Raw genomic sequence first — 19,189 nt, forward strand, 5'->3', positions numbered from 1 at the left:
GTCTGCATGCACTTTGCAGGTGAATCCCTCACTTGGGCAAGGAGATGAGCTCTTCTCCGGTGAGTCTTGCAGGGAAATGTTTCCCCAAAGACAGCATAAAGACTGCCTATGTTACTGCAGTCTAGAAAAACCCCTAAAATAGTGACATACAGCTGAAGGGAAGAATACATTGGGAAGGGAATCATATGGCTGGCTGGGAAACGCAGGGCTTTGAAAGGGGATGGGGCGGGACAGGAAGAACATTCCTTTCTCACTACAAACGCCTGGAGCCGCTTGGGAAGCATCCGCCGGGGCCGCCCGCCCGCAGCCCGGGCCGGCAGCGCTGCTGCGGAGTGTCGCGGGCAGATGCTGCGCGGCCGCAGGCTCGTCCCAGAGCACCACCATGGATGGAGAGCGATGAAGTGCCCGGAAAGAGGCAGCCTGAGCCCCAGATGCTCCGGCTGGAGATCGCCACCGCTGTCGGGTGCAGGTGGCCGCAGGCAGCCCGCTGGCCGCCGCTGGGCTGCGCGCATGGAGAAGGAGGGAGAGGGGAGTGTGGTGCTGCAGGGGTGGGTTTTGCAATTCCATGCGGTGCTCACTTCCCTCTTCCCTCGGAAGATGGGGAGAACTGCAGTTGCTTCGTGCTTTCAGCTCAAAGAGGGCTTTACAGCCCCTTCCCCACCTTGCCGAGGGGCACAGAGGACTGGATCAGCCTCAGAACAGGGCTCCTTTCCACACGCGGATTCTTACAACCCTGCTGCTCATCTCCCTGTCTCTGCATCTGCTTTGCCACACTGTTTAATTAATTTGTCTGTTCTTCCCCGAATTTCTGAAAAACCAGGGCTTGTGGATAGGTGAAAGTGAAGAATTTAACCCCTCTTCTGCATCTCAGGCTGACAAAGCCATACTTGGCATGTCAAGGCCAACCCAAATGACCAGATGAGAGTAGGAACTGCTGAGCCAGCCCCTGGTTCTCCCTTATCCAGCACAACCCCCTACACTGAATTCTGCAGACACCCAAAAGAGGGGAGCAGCCCTGCTCCCCCACTGCTGCATGTAATGCCACCAAAATTGGCATCAGGATAGACCCCATCCTGCAGTGGGTTTTCTTTTTATTTACAAAGAGCTGGCTCTTCCTTTTGATAATTATCAGCCACCCTTTGAAGTAGTTTGTCTCCACAGATGTTTGCTGCTGCCTGGAGACATGTCACTGTCCCAAATTGCTAAGGACACCCATGAAGAGTCACAGTAGGGAAGCAAGCCCACTGTCTCCTCTCTGGCACTAAACCACATGGGAAAGGTCTCTGCTCCTTCCTAAACTGGGACAAAACTCCCAAGTGCCAACAGAGTTTGTGTCCTGCAGTAACAGTACTGAGTGAGTTCTTCTCGTTGAGAAAGCATTAATGTCCTGAGTCCCAGGAGACCCTGAGGGTGCAAAACACCCTGATTGCAGCAGGGATGGGAGCAAGGTTTCATGGATCAACACCACCTGGGGCTGAGCTGGGTCCAGCATCCCCAGAGGTCAGTCTTTCCCACATCTGGAAGAAGGCACTGCAGAAGATGCAACAGCCACCAATGGGGATGCAGGCAGAGCACATCTCACTCTTGGCAGGCAACAGGTAGGGAGCAGAATTTATCCTTTTATTTTCTCATCCTGATCAAAAAGGAAGATTTTTGGAGCTGGTGGAAGAGGAGTGATAGTTTAAAATAACAGTTTGCTGTTAGCACTGCAGAAGCCTGCTCTGCACATTACCTGGTAAACAAACCATGCTCTGAGAAAGAAAGGCCTGTTTATAAAAGCTCCTCTTGACATTTGCCTCCTCAAACATAGCAAAACATGTGCTAGGAATAGATGCATGAATGATCGAGTCTGTTTTGAGTCTCCTCTCTTCAACAACCAAGGAAATCCCTATGTACAAACATTTAAACTGGAACATCTGGAGCACAGTAATTTTATCTTGAAGATCCACATCAAACAAACCTGCAGCTCAGCCCGAGAAGATCTACAAATACTTCCCCAAGGAGACTCCAGTCTTACAACTCGGGTACCAGGAGACCTCAGATTTGCGAGAAAGATAATTCAGCATCTCTTTATCCACACCTGACAAGTTTTCCTTAAGAGGGCATTAGCATGAAATTATCACTCTTAGTCAAACCCAAAGTGAAAGAGATTTGTCCCAATTATCTGGTGCAGGCCTTGAAATACCTGCTTTCAAATTTACAACCCAGAAAACCCCATGCATCATTTGCAGGCAGAACTTTACCCAAGAAATCTCACTTTGGTTGCCCTTTTTCTGTGCAGCTAAACTGCTAAAATAAGCACCCAGCCATATATAGCTCAGTACGTTGGCACTCACAGCGGTGGGGAACGACTGGATTCAATTTTCCATGGAAGATGACAATTAAAATTGCTTTCTTTGGTATATCCCATCCTTTCTGTTGTTTTTTCTGTTCCCTCCAAGCACAGAGTAAATTTAGGACTCCGAGCTCCTTTTTCTTCAAAATCTCACTTCCAGTTTCCATCTTATTAAAGACATGACTTAACTTTAATGTGTGTAACATAAACGGTATCGTAAAGAGGAAGAATTAAAACAGCATGGGAACACTGGTGGTTTCAAGAGGGGGAAATGGCACAGCTTCTTTCCTTTTGAGTTGTTGTTTATCCAGTGGATAAACTTCAGCATTCTCACTTCTACCGAATACTTCGCCTTGCCTTGCAATAATTGGGAATTCCACGTTTTGCAAAGTTGTTACATTATATCCACAAATAATCCATCTTGTCAAGTCCATCTCGTCCGTTGAAGATAAAGTTGGAGCTGAGTCGCTGCAGACATCTGGAGAAGGTTCATTACTTGTAATTGCGAGCCCCTCTGTTAATGCACCCCATGAGAAAGGAGCTGACAGGCTGCATATTTCTGCAAACTGTTCCCAGAAAGAACCAATTTCCTGACTTCCATGTGGTGTCAATAATATAGGCATGAGATGGAGCAGTGCTTATGAAATATTAAATCTGCTTACAGGACCCAGCTATAAGCAAATTCAGACCACCTGGGAGATGGAGGTTTGCACTGGGTATGTGGAGTTCGGCACTCACCTGGTACATGAGATGGGCTCTAATCTACACATTTTGGCTTATTTACCACAAAACTTCCTGACAGTAGTGCAGAGGGAAGGGAGAAAAAAGGTAGAGGGTGGAGGGGATAAAACACATTTCTTCACGTTCAGGACTCAAACCTTTCAAATCACTGACATTATTAAATTTACTATCACATGCAGCCAGAGATCTTATTATTCATCAGCAAAAAAAAAAAAAAAGACTGATATTTCATGGCTTTTGAGTTAGATCATTTTGGTTCATGCCAATGAAAACAAAGCATTAGTGTTTTGATGTTTTAATGTAATGATTTAATTCTCTCATTGATATTAGAATCCAGAAACACAACAAACACGAAGACCCCTTCAAAATCCTTGAGTCAGAGCAAAGGCTCTTAAATCACTTCAGCACTCTGACCTCCTGTTTCACAGAGTGTATTTTATGCCAGGGACTTGGAGAAGAAGGGGTCCTCCCCAAACGTGCAGCATGACAGTGCTAACCTGCCTTCAGCGAGCTCGCCTGCGTAAATTGAAAAACATCTGGGCTCTCTTTGCTGGCAGAAGCAGCAGGTCCTTGACCTCAGAGCAGAGCCGTCAACTTGAGCTGCAAACGGAGCCTTTTCAACAATTCATCCCAAATTTTCCACCCTCTGGGCACTGCTACCCAGGAGGAAACCCAGCACCCCTGGGCTGGGAGCAGACATGGAGGTATGAGCATGGGGACAAAGAAATTTTAATGGCATTAGTCCACCACCTATGTTTCACTCCCCAGTGTTCAGGGCTGGGGGTTACAAGTGGTCTCCATTTTCTCCAGCAGGAAATAAAAGACAGTTTTCCTTCAAGGAAGATGAAGGGAAAAAACAGAGCAGGAGCAGGCTTTCAGCACAGCAACAGGAAGATGCCAGCAAGCCTTATGGGGATATTCTGCTCTGTGCTACGATAGAAAATAATAAAATCTTAAGATCATAATCATGGAATGATTTGGGTTGGAAGGATCATCTCATCCAACCCCTTACCATAGGCTGGGACACCTTCAACTAGAGCAGGGTGCTCCAAGCCCCATCCAGCCTGGCCTGAAACACTTCCAGGGATCCAGGGGCAGCCATAGCTTTTCTGGGCACCCTGTGCCTGGGCTTCACCATCCTCACAGGGAAGAATTTCTTGATAAAATCTATTCTAACCCTGCCCTCTGTCAGTGTAAAGCAAAAAATATGGGTAAAACATCACATAGGACTTACTACAAACACCTTCCTTCTATGGGATGATGGGGACAGGCCCCAGAGGTGGTGGAAGATGGAAAATGCACTTGGTGATGCAGGCCAAGAGATGGGACATACAGTGGGTGTAGGATTCACATTCTCTGAACCTGAGAGAAGCAGTGAGAGAAGCAGAGAAGAGAATGATCAAAACAATTCTTATTTCATTTGCTCCTCCTGTGTTTGTGCCAAAGTAGAATGCAACATGGAGATTGTTCAGAGTGATGGTGGTTTTTTTCCTCGGCCTATCAGGGCCAAGCATATGTCCAGACTGTCAGTCAGGAGACAGTCACAAGATTTTGTTCAGTAGAGTTGAGTGCTTGTGCAGTTTTAGTTTAGATGTAGTGTAATATAGTATAGAATAATATAGTATAATAATTAATTGGCTTTCTTATATCATGGAATCAGATGCATCATTCTTCCCTTTGACAGGGGCTTGCTGCTTTTACAGTAAGTGGGTAGATGCAGGACCAGGCCAGGCTGGCATCTTTGCACCAGCATTGCCACATCCACCCCATTCCTGAGAGGCCACAGGGAGCATCCCTTTCCTGATGCTCCTCTGCTGGGGCACAGCACAGGACACTGAGGTGTGGGTGCACGTAGGCCTTTCCATCTATTCATTTCATGTGTGAGGGAAGGGGCTATTTTTGGGTTGCAGCCTCTTTGTTGCAGCCAGGATCTGTCAGCGGGACGTGACATACGGCGCTGTGGGACAGCTCTGCTCCCTGTGCTCCCCTCACACAGCAGGAATGTCTCTTGTTTTCTCTCCTCCAGACCATGTCAGAGCTGAGAGCATCCAGCCGGGACGGCTCAAGGCACAGGGAAATCAGGCAGCTGCCCAAAGCAGCCAGGGCCTCCCTGCCTGTGCTGGAGTGCTGGAACACCGCTGGGCTCCTGCCACTGAGGAGGGCTGGGAACGAGCATCCATCACTTCCTGCACCAACAGCCACCAGGGCAACACAAAAATCATCTCCCACTCCCCTTCCTCACCCTGACTCTCCTCCTGAAGACCAACAGGCACAGACTGAGAAGCTCTGAGCTGGATTTGTCACTTGCCACACTGCTTAGACCTAAACTTCTTGTGCTGCATGGTGGATTTTTCGGGTGTTCTCCTGTGTCCGTGTCCTTAGACCTCCATCCATAGGTCACCTCTGGATGTAAAGCATAAAGTGTGTTTGTGATGATCAAGGCTAAAATCTCTCCCACATCACACAGGCTGAGCCTGGGGTTGGACCCTATTCTTGGCTGGGTACAGCTGGGTTAGGCAGAGATGGGCTGAGCTGGTGCAAGGCCTTGTTCTGCCCCTGCCTCTGGCTGTGCACAGGAGCAGGCACAGGTGAAGCTTGCTGGGGCATTCTGGCCCCCTGGGCTCAAGGTGATACTGGAGTGAGCACCTGCAGCTTTGTAATCCCTAGGATGCTCTTCTTGCTTGCCTCATCCCTGGGTTTCCATGGAAATTCCACTGACATCATCCAGGACCTGCAGAGGATGGCACTTGCTGGGGTTTATCCACTGAGGTCTCCACTTTTTCTATGTTGACCATCTCAATCCAAATGAGCAGTGTTCCCCAAAACTGGATTTGTTTCCATACTTGCCTTCACCCTCTTGCCACCACATTTTCCCGCCCAGCAGGACACAGATGATTCTCCCAGCCCTGAGCTGCCCAGCAGGGCTGTCTCTGCCCAGGCCTCAAAACCAAACACTTCTGTTCCAAATTCCATTTGAGGTGGTGATGCCTCCTACAAAGCAGAGTTTTATCTGCTGAGGACCAGCATTGGTGCCTGAAGTCTGGAATGGGTGCAACATACTCATGGAAACAGTATGTCCCAGCCTGTATCAAGGCAAAGGTAGAAAACACAGTAGCATTGCTTTGCCTCATTTTGTGTTTTTAAAATCAAAACATCAAAATCAAAACATGTAGAAGCAAAATTTCTTTTACCCAGCAGGAAAACTCTGGCCATGATATCTGTTACGTTCTGTGTCAGTGTAATGCCTGTCTCCCATCTCCTGCTGGTCACTAAAGCTCCTGGTCACTGAGCTTGTGACTCCCATATCTCCAAAAGGAGATTCAGCATTTACATCTCATTGCAGGTGCCATACTTTGGCAACTTCTAGTTTCATGCTTCTCATGCAATGGGTGACAAGATGATTTAAAATGCTAATAAAATAAACAAGAAAGGTCATTTATGTTCCTCAAAATAATAATAATAATAATAATAATAATAATAATAATAATAATAATAATAATAATAATATTTAATGTAAACAAAAGTTCTGGTTTAATGAAAGGTGGAATGTGTTGCTCCTGAGAGCAAAGATTCATAGCTGGAATAAAGAGTGTTCAGCCCAGCTGTTTCTACTATGAGGCCATATTTCATCCCCAATGAAAGTCCTTCATGTTTCCACAGAAAACTGTCCTTGCACAGCCAAATAAATTCCATCACCTCAGCTGACCAAACAACCACCGTGGTTAGATGGGGTCTGACCAGCTTCCAGGATATCAACCAGCTTCAGAAGCTTCGTTTTACACCTCCTCTTCTCCCAGTGAATACCCAACACCACCACAACTATGGATCCATAACTATGGATCACTGGCCTGGCCAGCACAGGGCTAATGTTTGCATCAGCCAGGAGGAGCTGCTCTGCCTGGCTGTCTGTCTCAGCCTCAGCACTGAGACCCCAAAGGCCTCCATTCTGGCCCAGTCCTTTTTTGGTGCTGAGCATAAAAAGTTATGCAGACAAAAGGAGGGAGGGAATCTTGCCAGCCATTTATAACCTCAGCAACAAGACCTTGGTATCTTTAGCAGAAAGTAGCAGCAGAAAGGAGACACCAGATCACCAGCCCCAGGTCATGCCCCTGGTGGGTGTCCTTACCAGTTATCAGTGTCTGCAGCTCTCCAGGAGCTCAGGGAGCAGGGATGCTCCTCACCCTCTGCAGATCATCCACACAAAACCACAGCCAGCTGTGTGCGCCTGCCCGCCAGCACCTGCCAAGGCACAGGGTGGGATTCTTGGGGACATGTCCTCTCCAGGGCCAGGAGCTGGACTTGGTGATCCTTGTGGGTCCTTTCCAACCCGGAACATTTTGTGATTCTATGTCCAGCCCAGGTTTCAGCCCCCTTCCTGATCCATGCTGATTTATCCCAAAACAGATCTTCCCTCTGTCCACCCTTCCAGTGCAAGGAATGTGTTGCATCAACTCTAGCCCCCCTACTTGTGTCTGATGGATCATGATGACCTTTTCAACATATTTTTTGGAGTATTATAAAACATTGTCTGACAAAAAACAAAAAACAAAAAACAAAAAACAAAAAAAAAACCAAAACAAAACAAAAAGCCCCAAAAACAAAACAAAAAAACCAACCAACCAAACAAACAAAAAAACCAACCAACCAAACAAACAAACAAAAAAACCCAGCCCAAACTAAAACAATTTGGGTAATGATGGCCTTTTGTTCCAGTTTATCCTGTACCAAACTCCATAGATGGCAACTCTGAACATTTCCCAGACCTTCACAGTAGAGCTTGGAACTGTCTCTCTGATTTATTGGTTGTTTCATGACACATGCATTTCTCCTATATAATCCCAGTGTTTTGCTTATAAGCCGTATTATAACTGTGAATCAATCTTCTTTATTTGAACATCTAGGACAGATTCACACATCATTTCACCATTAACTAGGATAGACTCAGCCTTGCAGATCTTTCAGGTTTCAAGCCTGGGTGTGTTGTTTCAGTTCTTTGCTGCCGCCTGTGTTTTGTGGAAAAAGAAAATTAAATACCCAGACTTTGGGACTTTTTGTTGCCGCTTGAAGAGGAACACAGGTTGTTTCATGACTGGTTGTGAGACGTGTTACCCGGCTCATTAATTCACAACAGTTCTTGTTTTTTCTGCCTTTTTCATGCTGATGTGATACATTTGTGAAGTCCAGGGTTGTACTGCAAGTGATTAATGCTGCAGTAAAGTCTAATAAACTGAGATTCCAACAAAAAAAGTGTGAAAAATGTAATCTCTAAAGTTCTGAAAGCTCACATATGACAAAACCCATAAATCACACCAGAAGCAGTCATTATGGTGAGTTACTAACTAGATTATACAGCTGCATTTGTCATAATTTCCCATTACGTAGAGAATAAATCTATCAGGCTGATTTATGGCAGAGAGCTCCACAATATGGGAACTGGGACCTGTGCTGTTCTGTGGAAAACTATGAGAAATGTTGTGTCGACCCAAGTGCTCAATGGAAAAGGAAAGAGGGGAGATAACTGTTATTTGAAGGTACTGATTCAGGGACAAAGACTTCAGAGAGCAGTCATGCTCTGCCATGGGATGGCAGGAAGAGTATCCACCAGCCTGTCCCAACACCACCAGCAGCATCAGAATGTGCCCTCCATGGGTGGGGGGAAGAGAGGAGATAGGAGGTCTTTTGAGAGGGAGGGCCAAAGTCAGTCATGGGAAAATCATAGAATCCTGGAATGGCTTGGGTCAGAAGTAATCTTAAAAACAATCTCGTTCCACCCCCTGACATGGGCTGGGACAAAGTGAATGCGTGACTATTCAGGGGATACTCAAGGTTTTGGATTCCATATCTGTGCATCTACCAAGGAGCAGCTGGATTGGGAGCCCATGGCATCCACCTGACCTCAGACCACAGGCAAAAAGATGGGACTCAGCAGGGCAAGGGACATCCCTGCAGAGCAGTGCTGTGACAAGAGCAGCAGTGGCCTCCTCTCAGTGGCCTTCCTGGTGCAGCAGCCGCTGAACTCCATATGGCACCTGCACAGATGCTTTTTGCTCTGCAATGCCATTGTTCTCAAAGGCCATGCTGGGCATTTCACCTGGGCTGGAAGGTCTGGCTGGGCAGGGAACAGGCAAAAGGCACTGCTGTTGTGACCTCCATGTGTTCACAGGGGACGCAATGAAGATTCTGTTCATGCAAAGAACAACACAAGCAGCCAGTCCCTGCTAGCACAGGGGCGTGACTCTTGTCCAAAGCAGCTCAAATTCTCTGCCACAACTGTCACTCTGAATCTTCTTGATCTGAAGGGGACTGGAAGTGGTTTCACTACAGTTCTTTATTTCTAATGTCTGAAAATGGAAAGATTTCACAGAGGTCTTGGAGGAACTCTACCCGGGAATAGTCAAGCAGGAAAAACTCAGCAACCCTCACCCAACACCACTCATAAAAGAATTAGTCCAATTAGAGAAAGCACCTCTGGTGCTTTCACAATTGATATTATGTATCATATTACACATTATTGATAACGATTTTTTTCTCTTTGAAAACATATCAGTGGGGCTTCTGCCTGCTTTGTGAAGGGAGCCCCTGAAACCTATTCCCTCCCAGAGGGGCTGCACTTGGTGGTGCCAGGGCTTTCATTGCTGGGCCCACTCACAGCCCCTGAGCTGGGCTGGGGACCAAGGGTGGGGGTGGCCTGGCTGTGATGCCTCTGGCACAGGTGACATCAGGAGCAGCGTGTCACAATGGGAGCTGCTAGGACAGGCCCCCGCAGGTGACGCTGGCCCAGCATTGCTTTGGCAAGCGGTGAGTGCACACGTGGCGGGGAGGCTGGGCTGGGAACAAGGGCTGGGGCAGAAACGCTGCACCTGGGGCTGGCTTCTCCCTCTGCATGCAGGGACAGCCCCTCCTAGGAGAAGCTTGGGCAGGCCACAGGGCAGGAGCTGGAGCTGCTGGGGCAGTGCGACAGGCCTTGCTGCCTGCATGCTGTCTATGTGGGGCCCTGTCCTTCCTGCGCCCACATCCCTGAGGATCCTCCCTCCAGCAACCAGTAGCTGTGTCCATCCCCACCACACTCATGGCCTTCTCTCCCTCCTCCTGCAGACCATGGATCCCATAGCATTCTTTTTTGTGCTCTTGAAAAGCCTCATCCAGTACCCACAGCCCGTGGCTGACGGTTTGGATGAGGAAATGCGTCTGCGCATGGAAGCGCGTGCCATGCATCTGGAATGGGAGAGGCTTCAGTTGGAGGAGGAGGTGGAACAGCTCACCCAGGAGCAGGTGAAGCAGGTGCAGCTCTTGCAGCTCTTAGCTGTTGCTGTGCTCCTGGTCCTTCTCTTGGTCCTATGGTTTATTGGGTGGAAAAGCAGCCAGAGAAGAGAGGAGGATGAAGAAGAAAACCGTGGAGCAGATGAAGAGGAAGTGGGCAATGTTGAGGCAAACGAAGAAGACAACGTAGGAAATGAAGGTGTCAATGAGGCTGCAATTGCAGAAAACGACAACGACATTGCAGATGAAGTCCAAGAAGAAGAGGATGATTTCGACGATTACCTTGGAGAAGTTGTAATGGAACGCATCCAGTGGCCTGAACAGGACCTGCAGGGAGGCTGTGAGTGGACAGCTGACCTCATGGATAATTATGCCATTTACTTTGGCCATGTCCTCTCAAACAGTTTCTACCCAGTCCTGCAACGAGCCATCGGGGTGGGCAGTGCCTTTGAAGGCTGGAGTCCCCGTGAGCAGGATGTTGTCTACAGCATGCTCATCCCCATGACTCCTCCTCGAGGCCACAGCTTCCACCTGGAGCTGGAGAGTGAAGAGCAGAGGCATGTGAGGAACTTCCGTGTCCGCGTGCAGCTGGAGTGCACCTGCAGCAGGGAGCAGCAGGCTGAGGACATGCTGTGCTTCCTGCACCACCCCGAGGAGGAGCTGAGGAGCAATCAGGATCCCAGCCTCCTAGACACCCTGTGCACCGGCTCCTACCTCGACGTGCAGAAAACTGCCCGCTGGTTTTACCAGCTGGTGAGAGCAATCTGGCCAGCTCTGCCTCAGTCGCACAACTGGCATTTATCGGTGATGCCCTCCACACGCTCCTGCCAATTCAAGGTGACCTACGGGCAGGAAAGCTTCAGGATTGAGCTGTTCTTCGGGGTGCGGAGAGATGACTCAGCCATCTTTGTGTGCAGCCAGCCCAGAGAGGCCTACACAGCAAGCACAACCTGGCCCGAGTCGTACGCTGTGGCAGAGGTTGAGTTCTTCAAGCACATTGCCAGGCAGGCTCCCCCTGACAGCCTGCACCTCAAATGTCTGCAGTTCTTCACCCGTCTTTCACTGGGCTTCAGCTTTTCCACCTACACCATGAAGACCATTGTCATGCACCTGCTCAACATCACACCCGTCTCAGAGTGGCGCAGGAGAGATCTCGTGGTACGACTGCTGGATATCATCAACAGCCTGCACTTATGTCTGCGAGCAAAATGCCTCCACCACTTCATTGTGGGCAATCAGAGGCTTCCTCAGGACATCAGTCTACCCGCAGATGTCCAAAGAGCTGAGCCATACAATCTCCTCCAGCACCTGGAGCAGCAGCCGGGTGCCCACACCCATGCGCTCTATGAGTACCAAATTCTGTACAAGTGGTTCAGAAGAATCCTTCTTGCTGAGGATTTACCAGATGAAGGGGAGGAGTTATGGCTCTGAGCACAGAGCTGTGCTTGTGCTGCTCGCAGCTGGCAGCAGAGAACCACCTTGCCATCCCCCTTTGGTGCTTTCAGGAGAAGAGGATGCCTGCAAAGCTTTGGCGAAGGCCCCACTGCCTCTCCTGCCGCCTCAGCAGGTGCAGGGCCACGGGCGGGTGTGTTCTACCTCCTGGCATCATTTCATTTCCCAGCAAAGCGCCTGGACCGCCCTGAGCCCTGCTTGCCTAGGAACTCTCCCATTGCTGAAAAAGCACATGAAGAGAACATGTGCCGCACAAGCAGGGCCAACATCTCCAAAGCCCACCTGCAACGTGCAGTTTTTCCCGGCCTTTGAAAAGGAGCAAAATTTCAAGCATGACAGAAGCAGGAATGTGAGACCGAGAAAAAGCAACAGGGCAAGAAGGACCAAGAGGAAAAATCGGCACTGCTGGCCTAAGATCAGTCAATGGATGGAGCCTCTCCTTCTTCCTGGAAGGGACACCTTCACATCAGCATGGGACCACCAGGATTGGAATTGACCGGAAATTTTCTGTATAGAGGAATCTCTATTTTTATTTCATGGATATATATATATATATATATATATATAGTGTATTCCTATTATAGACTATCATTTTTATAAATTTGCTAGTAAATTATAAATATGCTAGTAAATTACCATAAAACAAAGCACTATTCTGATAGAAATAATATAAAATATACAAAATATGTAGTTATGGTGTGAGGATAAAAAGTAACTTTAAAGAGTTGAATGTGTAATTACGTTTAAATAGTAAGAGTAGAGTACCTGTTTAGTGTCACTATCTCTTGTGACACATATTGTTGCTCTTAGTACATTTCTGTCCGGTAGGCTTTCCATAAAATAAATGTATTTATAACATATATAGTAAACATAGCATATATAAATGCTGTATAAATTATACTGGAATATAACTGTATAACATATATTATATACCACATGCCTATAATATATTACATATATTATATCATTTCTAGATACATGTAAAGCCATATCTAGTGTCGCTATGTGTTGGGACCCATATTAATGCTCTAGATAGAGGGCATTTATGAGTGGCAAGCTGGGAAACTATTTGCTCTTGTTTCAATAAAATGCAGTTTTGCAGAATCTAGAGTTTGCAAGGTTTTATTGATCTCAGCCAGGCCTATAGTAGTGTTAAATGCCACACACTGTGCATTCTGGGCTCATGAACAGACTCCTTGAAATCAAACTGAGAGTGCTGCTCTGGCTCTATACAGATATTAAGCCGAGCTGCCCCCAGCCCCTCTGATCATAGAATCCCAGAATGGCTTGGCTTGGAAGAGCCCTTCGAAATGCTCTTGTTCCAGCCCTGCTGCCAAGGGCAGGGACACCTTCCGCCAGGCCACGTTGCCCCAAGGCCCATCCAAGCTGGCCTGGAACACTGCCAGGGATGGGGCAGCCACAGCTTCTGTGGGCAGCGTGGGCCAGGCCCAAGCAGCCTCCCAGGCCAGAATTCCTTGCCCATCTCCAGCCTAAGGCTGCCCTTCCTGTGTCAGGGGGAAGCCGCTGGCCCCGGCGCTGTGCCTGCAGGCCCTTGGCAACAGCCCCTCTGCAGGTCCCTGCTGGCTCCCGGGCAGGGACTCAAAGGCTGCAGGAAGGTGCCCCTGGAGAAGGCCCTGGAGAGCGCTGGGGCCAGGAGTGCCGCCATGAGGGCAGCAAGCGGGGCCTGGCCCGTCCGTGCCTGCGGCAGGGCGCGGGGCAGGCGCTGAGGCCCTGCCAGCTGGAGCTGGGAGCTCTGCAGGGCGGCCGGCAGAGAGCCGTGGGCTCCCGCAGCTCTGCGGCCCTCACGGCTGAGGCAGCTGCCCGGGCACAGCCGGCTGGGGACACGCGGCCGGCCCGGGGCCACCCGCATGGGGACCCTGCTCTGGGGCCAGCCCAGGCCGCAGGAGGGAGCAGCCCATGGGGCCGTGCCCGGCCCGGGAACGGCTCTGCCCGGGACAGGGCTCCGGGAGCAGGCCAGCAGGGCCGCCAGTGCCGGCCACAGTGAGAGCGGGGCACACACGGCTGCAGTCACAGGCAGCATCAGACAGGAACCTTCTCACTCTCTGCAGCTCCCAGACTGGAGGGTGGGCCTGGTGCAGGTCAGCCCCTGCTCCCAGGAAACAAGGGAGAGAACAAGAGGAAACAGCCTCAAGTTCTGCCAGAGGAGGCTTAGATTGGATATTAGGGAAAAATGTCTCCTCTGAAAGAGTTGTCAAGCACTGGCAACAGCTGACCATGGAATTACTGGAATTGTCATTGCTTGAGGCACTTCAGCAATGCGTTCAAGTGGCGCATGGAGTCATGGTTTCCAGATGGACTTAGTAGAGTCATGCTCGTGCCCTCCGACTTGATAGCAGGACCAATGTGGAGTGGGACACTGCCATGATGCTGGCAGCTGTGATGCTGGCACTGCCATGATGCTGGCAACTCAAAGCCATTCAGATGAGTCTTCCATCTTGGCTAGCACCAGTGCTGGCAGCTTAAAGACTGGCAATATGCCACCTTACCCTATTGCAGAACCTTCCTAGGGTCAAGCTGGGACAGGAGAGGGGGGTGGGCAGCTCTCCCAGCTCCTGAGCACAAGGTGAGAAAAGAGAAACGCTGTTACCCATCAATCCCTCCCACTGATACATCTTAACAGGGCAAAGAGAGAGACAAAGGCACAGTTCTGAGTTCCATCTAGGCAGCACTGAGAGTGGACCTCTCAAATCCGGGTGTACAAGAGGGCAAATGCCACAGGTTTTCCTGTGGAGGAAAAAGCTCCAAACAAACACAACAAAGACCCCCAACCCAAACAGTAACGTTGGAATTTTCTGTGATTGATGGCTGAGAGAAGCAGCTGTGCAGTGCTGATTCTGTCTTCTCTGCACACTCATCATCCATACTTGTCTCAGGGATCTCCAAAGCCGGGTGATCATTTCTTCCTGCTCCAGCCTGTGCTGAGTCCAAAGAGCCTTGGGGCAGCCAGGGCTGTTAGCAGGAGAGCTGCTGAAAGGCACCGCCAGCTGTGCAGCCTTCCCCTCCAAGGCTCCAGAGACACAAGGGCAGAAAGCTGTGGCCACAGCTGGATGGCTGCCGGGATCCATCCCCTCTTCACAGGGTGGCCTTGCAGGATAGCAAAATCCACATGGACACCTGGAGTCATACCAGCACTGCTTTCACTCCAAACCTTTCCATTTTCTACAAGGAAAAATCTGGTTTTCCCTTCTGCTTGGAAGGGGATGAATTCCCTTGGCTGATGTATTTGGCATAAAGCTTCTCCTCACAGGGAAACCCTGATGGGCAACGTGAAGATCTTCTGCCCATCCAGAACCCATTTTGTCCCACTGGGTGGTGGGAAGTGCAGTGCAAATGCACCACCCTTCTCTCCTCTGCCAGGAGCTGATTTCACAGCCCAACAGCCTGGCACGATGCAGATGAAGACAGGTTGTAACTAAGTGTGGGCCATTCTATCTGCCCAGGGAACAAACAATGTGAGCAGAGGAAATGACCTCAAGTTGTGCCACGGGAGGCTTAGCTTGGATTTCTCTAGGAAATATTCCTTCAACAAAAAGGATGTCAAGCTTGGGAACAGGCTGCCTGGAGAAATGGCTGAGTCAGCACCCTCAGAAAAGTTTAAAAGCCATGTGGAAGTGGCATCTGGGGACCTGGCTGATTGGAGCAGTAGGCAGTGTTAAGTTTGCGGTTGCACTGTGTGATCTTGAGTGACTTTTTCAAGCACACTCAGTTCCAGATTTAAGTGTAGCTCAACCAGTGAGGAGTCAAAGCTCAGACTCAGTGATCCTCAAGGCTGCATTCCAACAGGGATATCTGTGAGATTGCCAAGGAAGGGCAGATGAAAATAATTGCAAAAGAGACAACAATGGGAGTGCTTTGGAAAAGCTTCAGTCAAGGGCAGCCCTAAGCAGAACACCTGGGCCACTCCGAGTGCCTGAGCCAGGGGTTGGCTCAGGAGACAAAGGGTGTGGTTGGCTGGGTTGTGACGTGCTGTGACACATGTGACATCAGGGGCAGCATGTCACAATGGGGGCTGCTAGGACAGGCCCTCGCAGGTAACACTGGCCCTGTGTTGCCTTGGCAAGCGGTGAGTGCACACGTGGCGGGGCCGGGCTGGGCTGGGAACAAGGGCTGGGGCAGAAATGCTGCACCTGGGGCTGGCTTCTCCCTCTGCATGCAGGGACAGCCCCTCCTAGGAGAACCTTGGGCAGGCCACAGGGCAGGAGCTGGAGCTGCTGGGGCAGTGCGACAGGCCTTGCTGCCTGCATGCTGTCTGTGTGGGGCCCTGTCCTTCCTGCGCCCAGCTCCCTGAGGATCCTCCCTCCAGCAACCAGTAGCTGTGTCCATTCCCACCACACTCATGGCCTTCTCTCCCTCCTCCTGCAGACCATGGATCCCATAGCATTCCTTTTTGTGCTCTTGAAAAGCCTCATCCAGTGCCCACAGCCCGTGGCTGACGGTTTGGATGAGGAAACGCGTCTGCGCATGGAAGCGCGTGCCATGCATCTGGAATGGGAGAGGCTTCAGTTGGAGGAGGAGGTGGAGCAGCTCACCCAGGAGCAGGTGAAGCAGGTGCAGCTCTTGCAGCTCTTAGCTGTTGCTGTGCTCCTGGTCCTTCTCTTGGTCCTATGGTTTATTGGGTGGAAAAGCAGCCTGAGGAGAGAGGAGGATGAAGAAGAAAACCTTGGGGTAGATGAAGAGGAAGTGGGCAATATTGAGGCAAACGAAGAAGACAACGTTGGAAATGAAGGTGTCAATGAGGCTGCAATTGCAGAAAACAACAACAATGTTGCAAATGAAGTCCAAGAATAAGAAGATGATTTTGACGATTACCTTAGAGAAGTTGTAATCATGGTACTTCTCTCTCAGGTATTTCCCCACCTCAGCTGGGTTCTGAGTTTGCTCATGGGGAAAGTCCCAGACTATAGTGTCAGAAAACTCTTTCAGGATTTGGCCCATTTGCTCCCATCTCCCACACCACTCAGGATTTTCCATGCCTGGGTCTACTCCTGGGTCAGGGGTCTCATCAGCCCATCTAGATATCTCAGCCCTCATTCTAGAGAAGCTGCAGACTGTATAAAAGTATCTTACTAGATTAAATATCATAAAGATGGTCTCTTTAACATTTAGAGGAAACTGAACATTCTCCAATAGCGATGTAACAGATTCAGAGGAGAAGAAGGAAAGCAAAGGCTGAAAAACCTCATCCCCCACTCCTCCTCTAAAAAAGTGGGTGCATAACCATAGCCATGAACCATTCATACCTGGAACAGACCCCAGCATGTTCATAAACTTCTTACAAATCATAACCACCAAGCCTAGCAAAATAGCTGTTCTGGTCACTGCCTCTCTGCTGTAGAAACTACCTATTAGGGACAATACTAGAGCTATTTCTGGATAAGAAAATTAACCTAGGGACCATAGAGGTATTAAGATCTCAAAAAACCCTAGGGACCAGAAATGCATGCAAACCTTCACCCCAAGAGACATTACAAATTCAAAAAACATGGTTATTAACTGCTTTATAACAACACAGAGTAATGGTAACCAAAATGTACTCAAAACAGGGTTTTTCCACTCTCTTGAGCCCCACACATTGGACACCAAAATTGTCCTGGATTAGGGAAAATCTGGGAGAAAACCTCCAAAAGGGGCCCCCCCAGAAAGCAAACCCCTTTCCCTCCACCGGTTCAGGAAGGATTCATTGGAAAGAAGTGGAAAGAACCTGTTTATTTAACAAGCGAAACACCCCCAGCACACAAAATGAACAATACCGGATGACAACACTTTCACCGATCTGAAAAGGATGACAAATTCAGAGTCTTTCCTGGGAGTGGTTGCTCTGTTGTAGCTCCCTCTGGTGGTGAGAATAACTGCTACAGCCGCCAGATGTAAACTCTTGGTGTATCCCAGGTCCCAGTCCGGAGCAGGTTTGGATGGTTCCAAACAGCGAAAGGGGAAAAAAACCAGTCCAGCGTAAAAAATCAGGACCGCCTAGCTAAACTAACTAAGAGAAGCAGAAAAGCAAAAGCAGAGCGGGAGAAAAGCAGAGGCGAAGCAGGAGCAAGAGCAAAGCAAGCAGCAAAAAGCAAAGCAAAAAGCAAAAGCCACATTATGTACTGCCCCATCTCCCTGTCCCGCCAGCCGTGGGGGAGCAGACTGATAACAAACCAAAAGAAACCTTGCTCTTCAGAGCCAGTCTTGAAGGCACAGTACATAATATCCAGCACTAACAGAACACACAATTGGGGACACAGGCTTCATAACCTCACCCTAGGACAATTTCTTTTCAGGGTCGCAAGATTTCATTTCCCTTCCTGAAAGGAAATGAAATTTAATTTCGTTTCGGGAAGGGAAATGAAAACTTGAGATTTCAATGGGAATCAATCGGGCAATCTTTGGACCAAGTCCCAGCACTTGACAGCATGCCATGCCTTTTGATGGGTTTGAGCTTGGCAAAGATTTTTTTTTTTTTCCCAGTATCCATGCCATGGCTCTCATACCTTCCCCTGCAAGTCGTGTCCTCCTCCTCAACTTTTTCCTCTGCTCTTGCAGCATTTGTGATCATAGTTTTGGCATCTTTTGGTCCTTTGCACTGAACCTCATGAAATCCTGGTCTATGTTAATGTAGTTACTAAATTTGCAGGTTTTTTTTTCTTTTCCTTCAGCAACCATGCCATGGCTCTCATATCTCCCCCTGCAAGTCGTGTCTTCCTCCTCGACCTTTTGCCCTGCCTTTGCAGCATCTGTGAGCTTAGTTTGCCATCTTTTGGTCCTTTGCACTGCACCACATTTCCTCCCAAACCATTTTCTTGTAGTCATTAAATATCCCAATTTGCTGGGTTTTGGGATTTTTTTCAGCCGCATTTCATTTGATCATAACTCCTTTCCAGAGCTTTTGTAAGCCTTTCTTTTCAGGGTCGCAAGATTTCAATGGGAATCAATGGGGCAATCTTTGGACCAAGTCCCAGCACTTGACAGCATGCCATGCCTTTTGATGGGTTTGAGCTTGGCGAAGATTTTTTTTTTTTTCCCCCAGTATCCGTGCCATGGCTCTCATATCTTCCCCTGCAAGTCGTGTCTTCCTCCTCGACTTTTTGCCCTGCCTTTGCAGCATCTCTGAGCTTAGTTTTGGCATCTTTTGCTCCTTTGCCCTGAACCTTATATAATCCCAGCCCATTTTCTAGACGTCACTAAATTTGCAAAGTTTTTTTTTTTCCCTTCAGTAACCATGCCATGGCTCTCATATCTTCCCCTGCAAGTCGTGTCTTCCTCCTCGACTTTTTGCCCTGCCTTTGCAGCATCTGTGAGCTTAGTTTGCCATCTTTTGGTCCCTTGCACTGCACTACATTTCCTCCCAAACCATTTTCTTTTAGTCACTAAATATCCCAATTTGCTGGGTTT

At 49.0% G+C, this 19,189-nt stretch overlaps 1 protein-coding gene across 1 annotated transcript; it reads left to right on the forward strand.

The window, feature by feature from the left end:
• The first annotated feature begins 10,174 nt into the window (after positions 1-10,174).
• Positions 10,175-13,793, forward strand: LOC135302003 (inositol 1,4,5-trisphosphate receptor-interacting protein-like 1). Its single transcript, XM_064422586.1, has 2 exons — positions 10,175-11,685; positions 13,337-13,793. The coding sequence occupies exons 1-2, from the start codon at positions 10,175-10,177 to the stop codon at positions 13,791-13,793; spliced, it is 1,968 nt and encodes a 655-aa protein (XP_064278656.1).
• The last annotated feature ends 5,396 nt before the right edge of the window (positions 13,794-19,189 follow it).

The sequence above is a fragment of the Passer domesticus genome, chromosome 6 (assembly GCF_036417665.1).
Source record: "Passer domesticus isolate bPasDom1 chromosome 6, bPasDom1.hap1, whole genome shotgun sequence".
NCBI lineage: Eukaryota > Metazoa > Chordata > Aves > Passeriformes > Passeridae > Passer > Passer domesticus.

Excerpts from the sequence above, each read along its gene's own strand:
- LOC135302003 (XM_064422586.1), top strand. The coding sequence starts at position 10,175 with ATGGATCCCATAGCATTCTTTTTTGTGCTCTTGAAAAGCCTCATCCAG. Across the intron at positions 11,686-13,336 it reads CACACCCATGCGCTCTATGA|GCCCTTGGCAACAGCCCCTC; the intron begins GTACCAAATTCT and ends CTGTGCCTGCAG.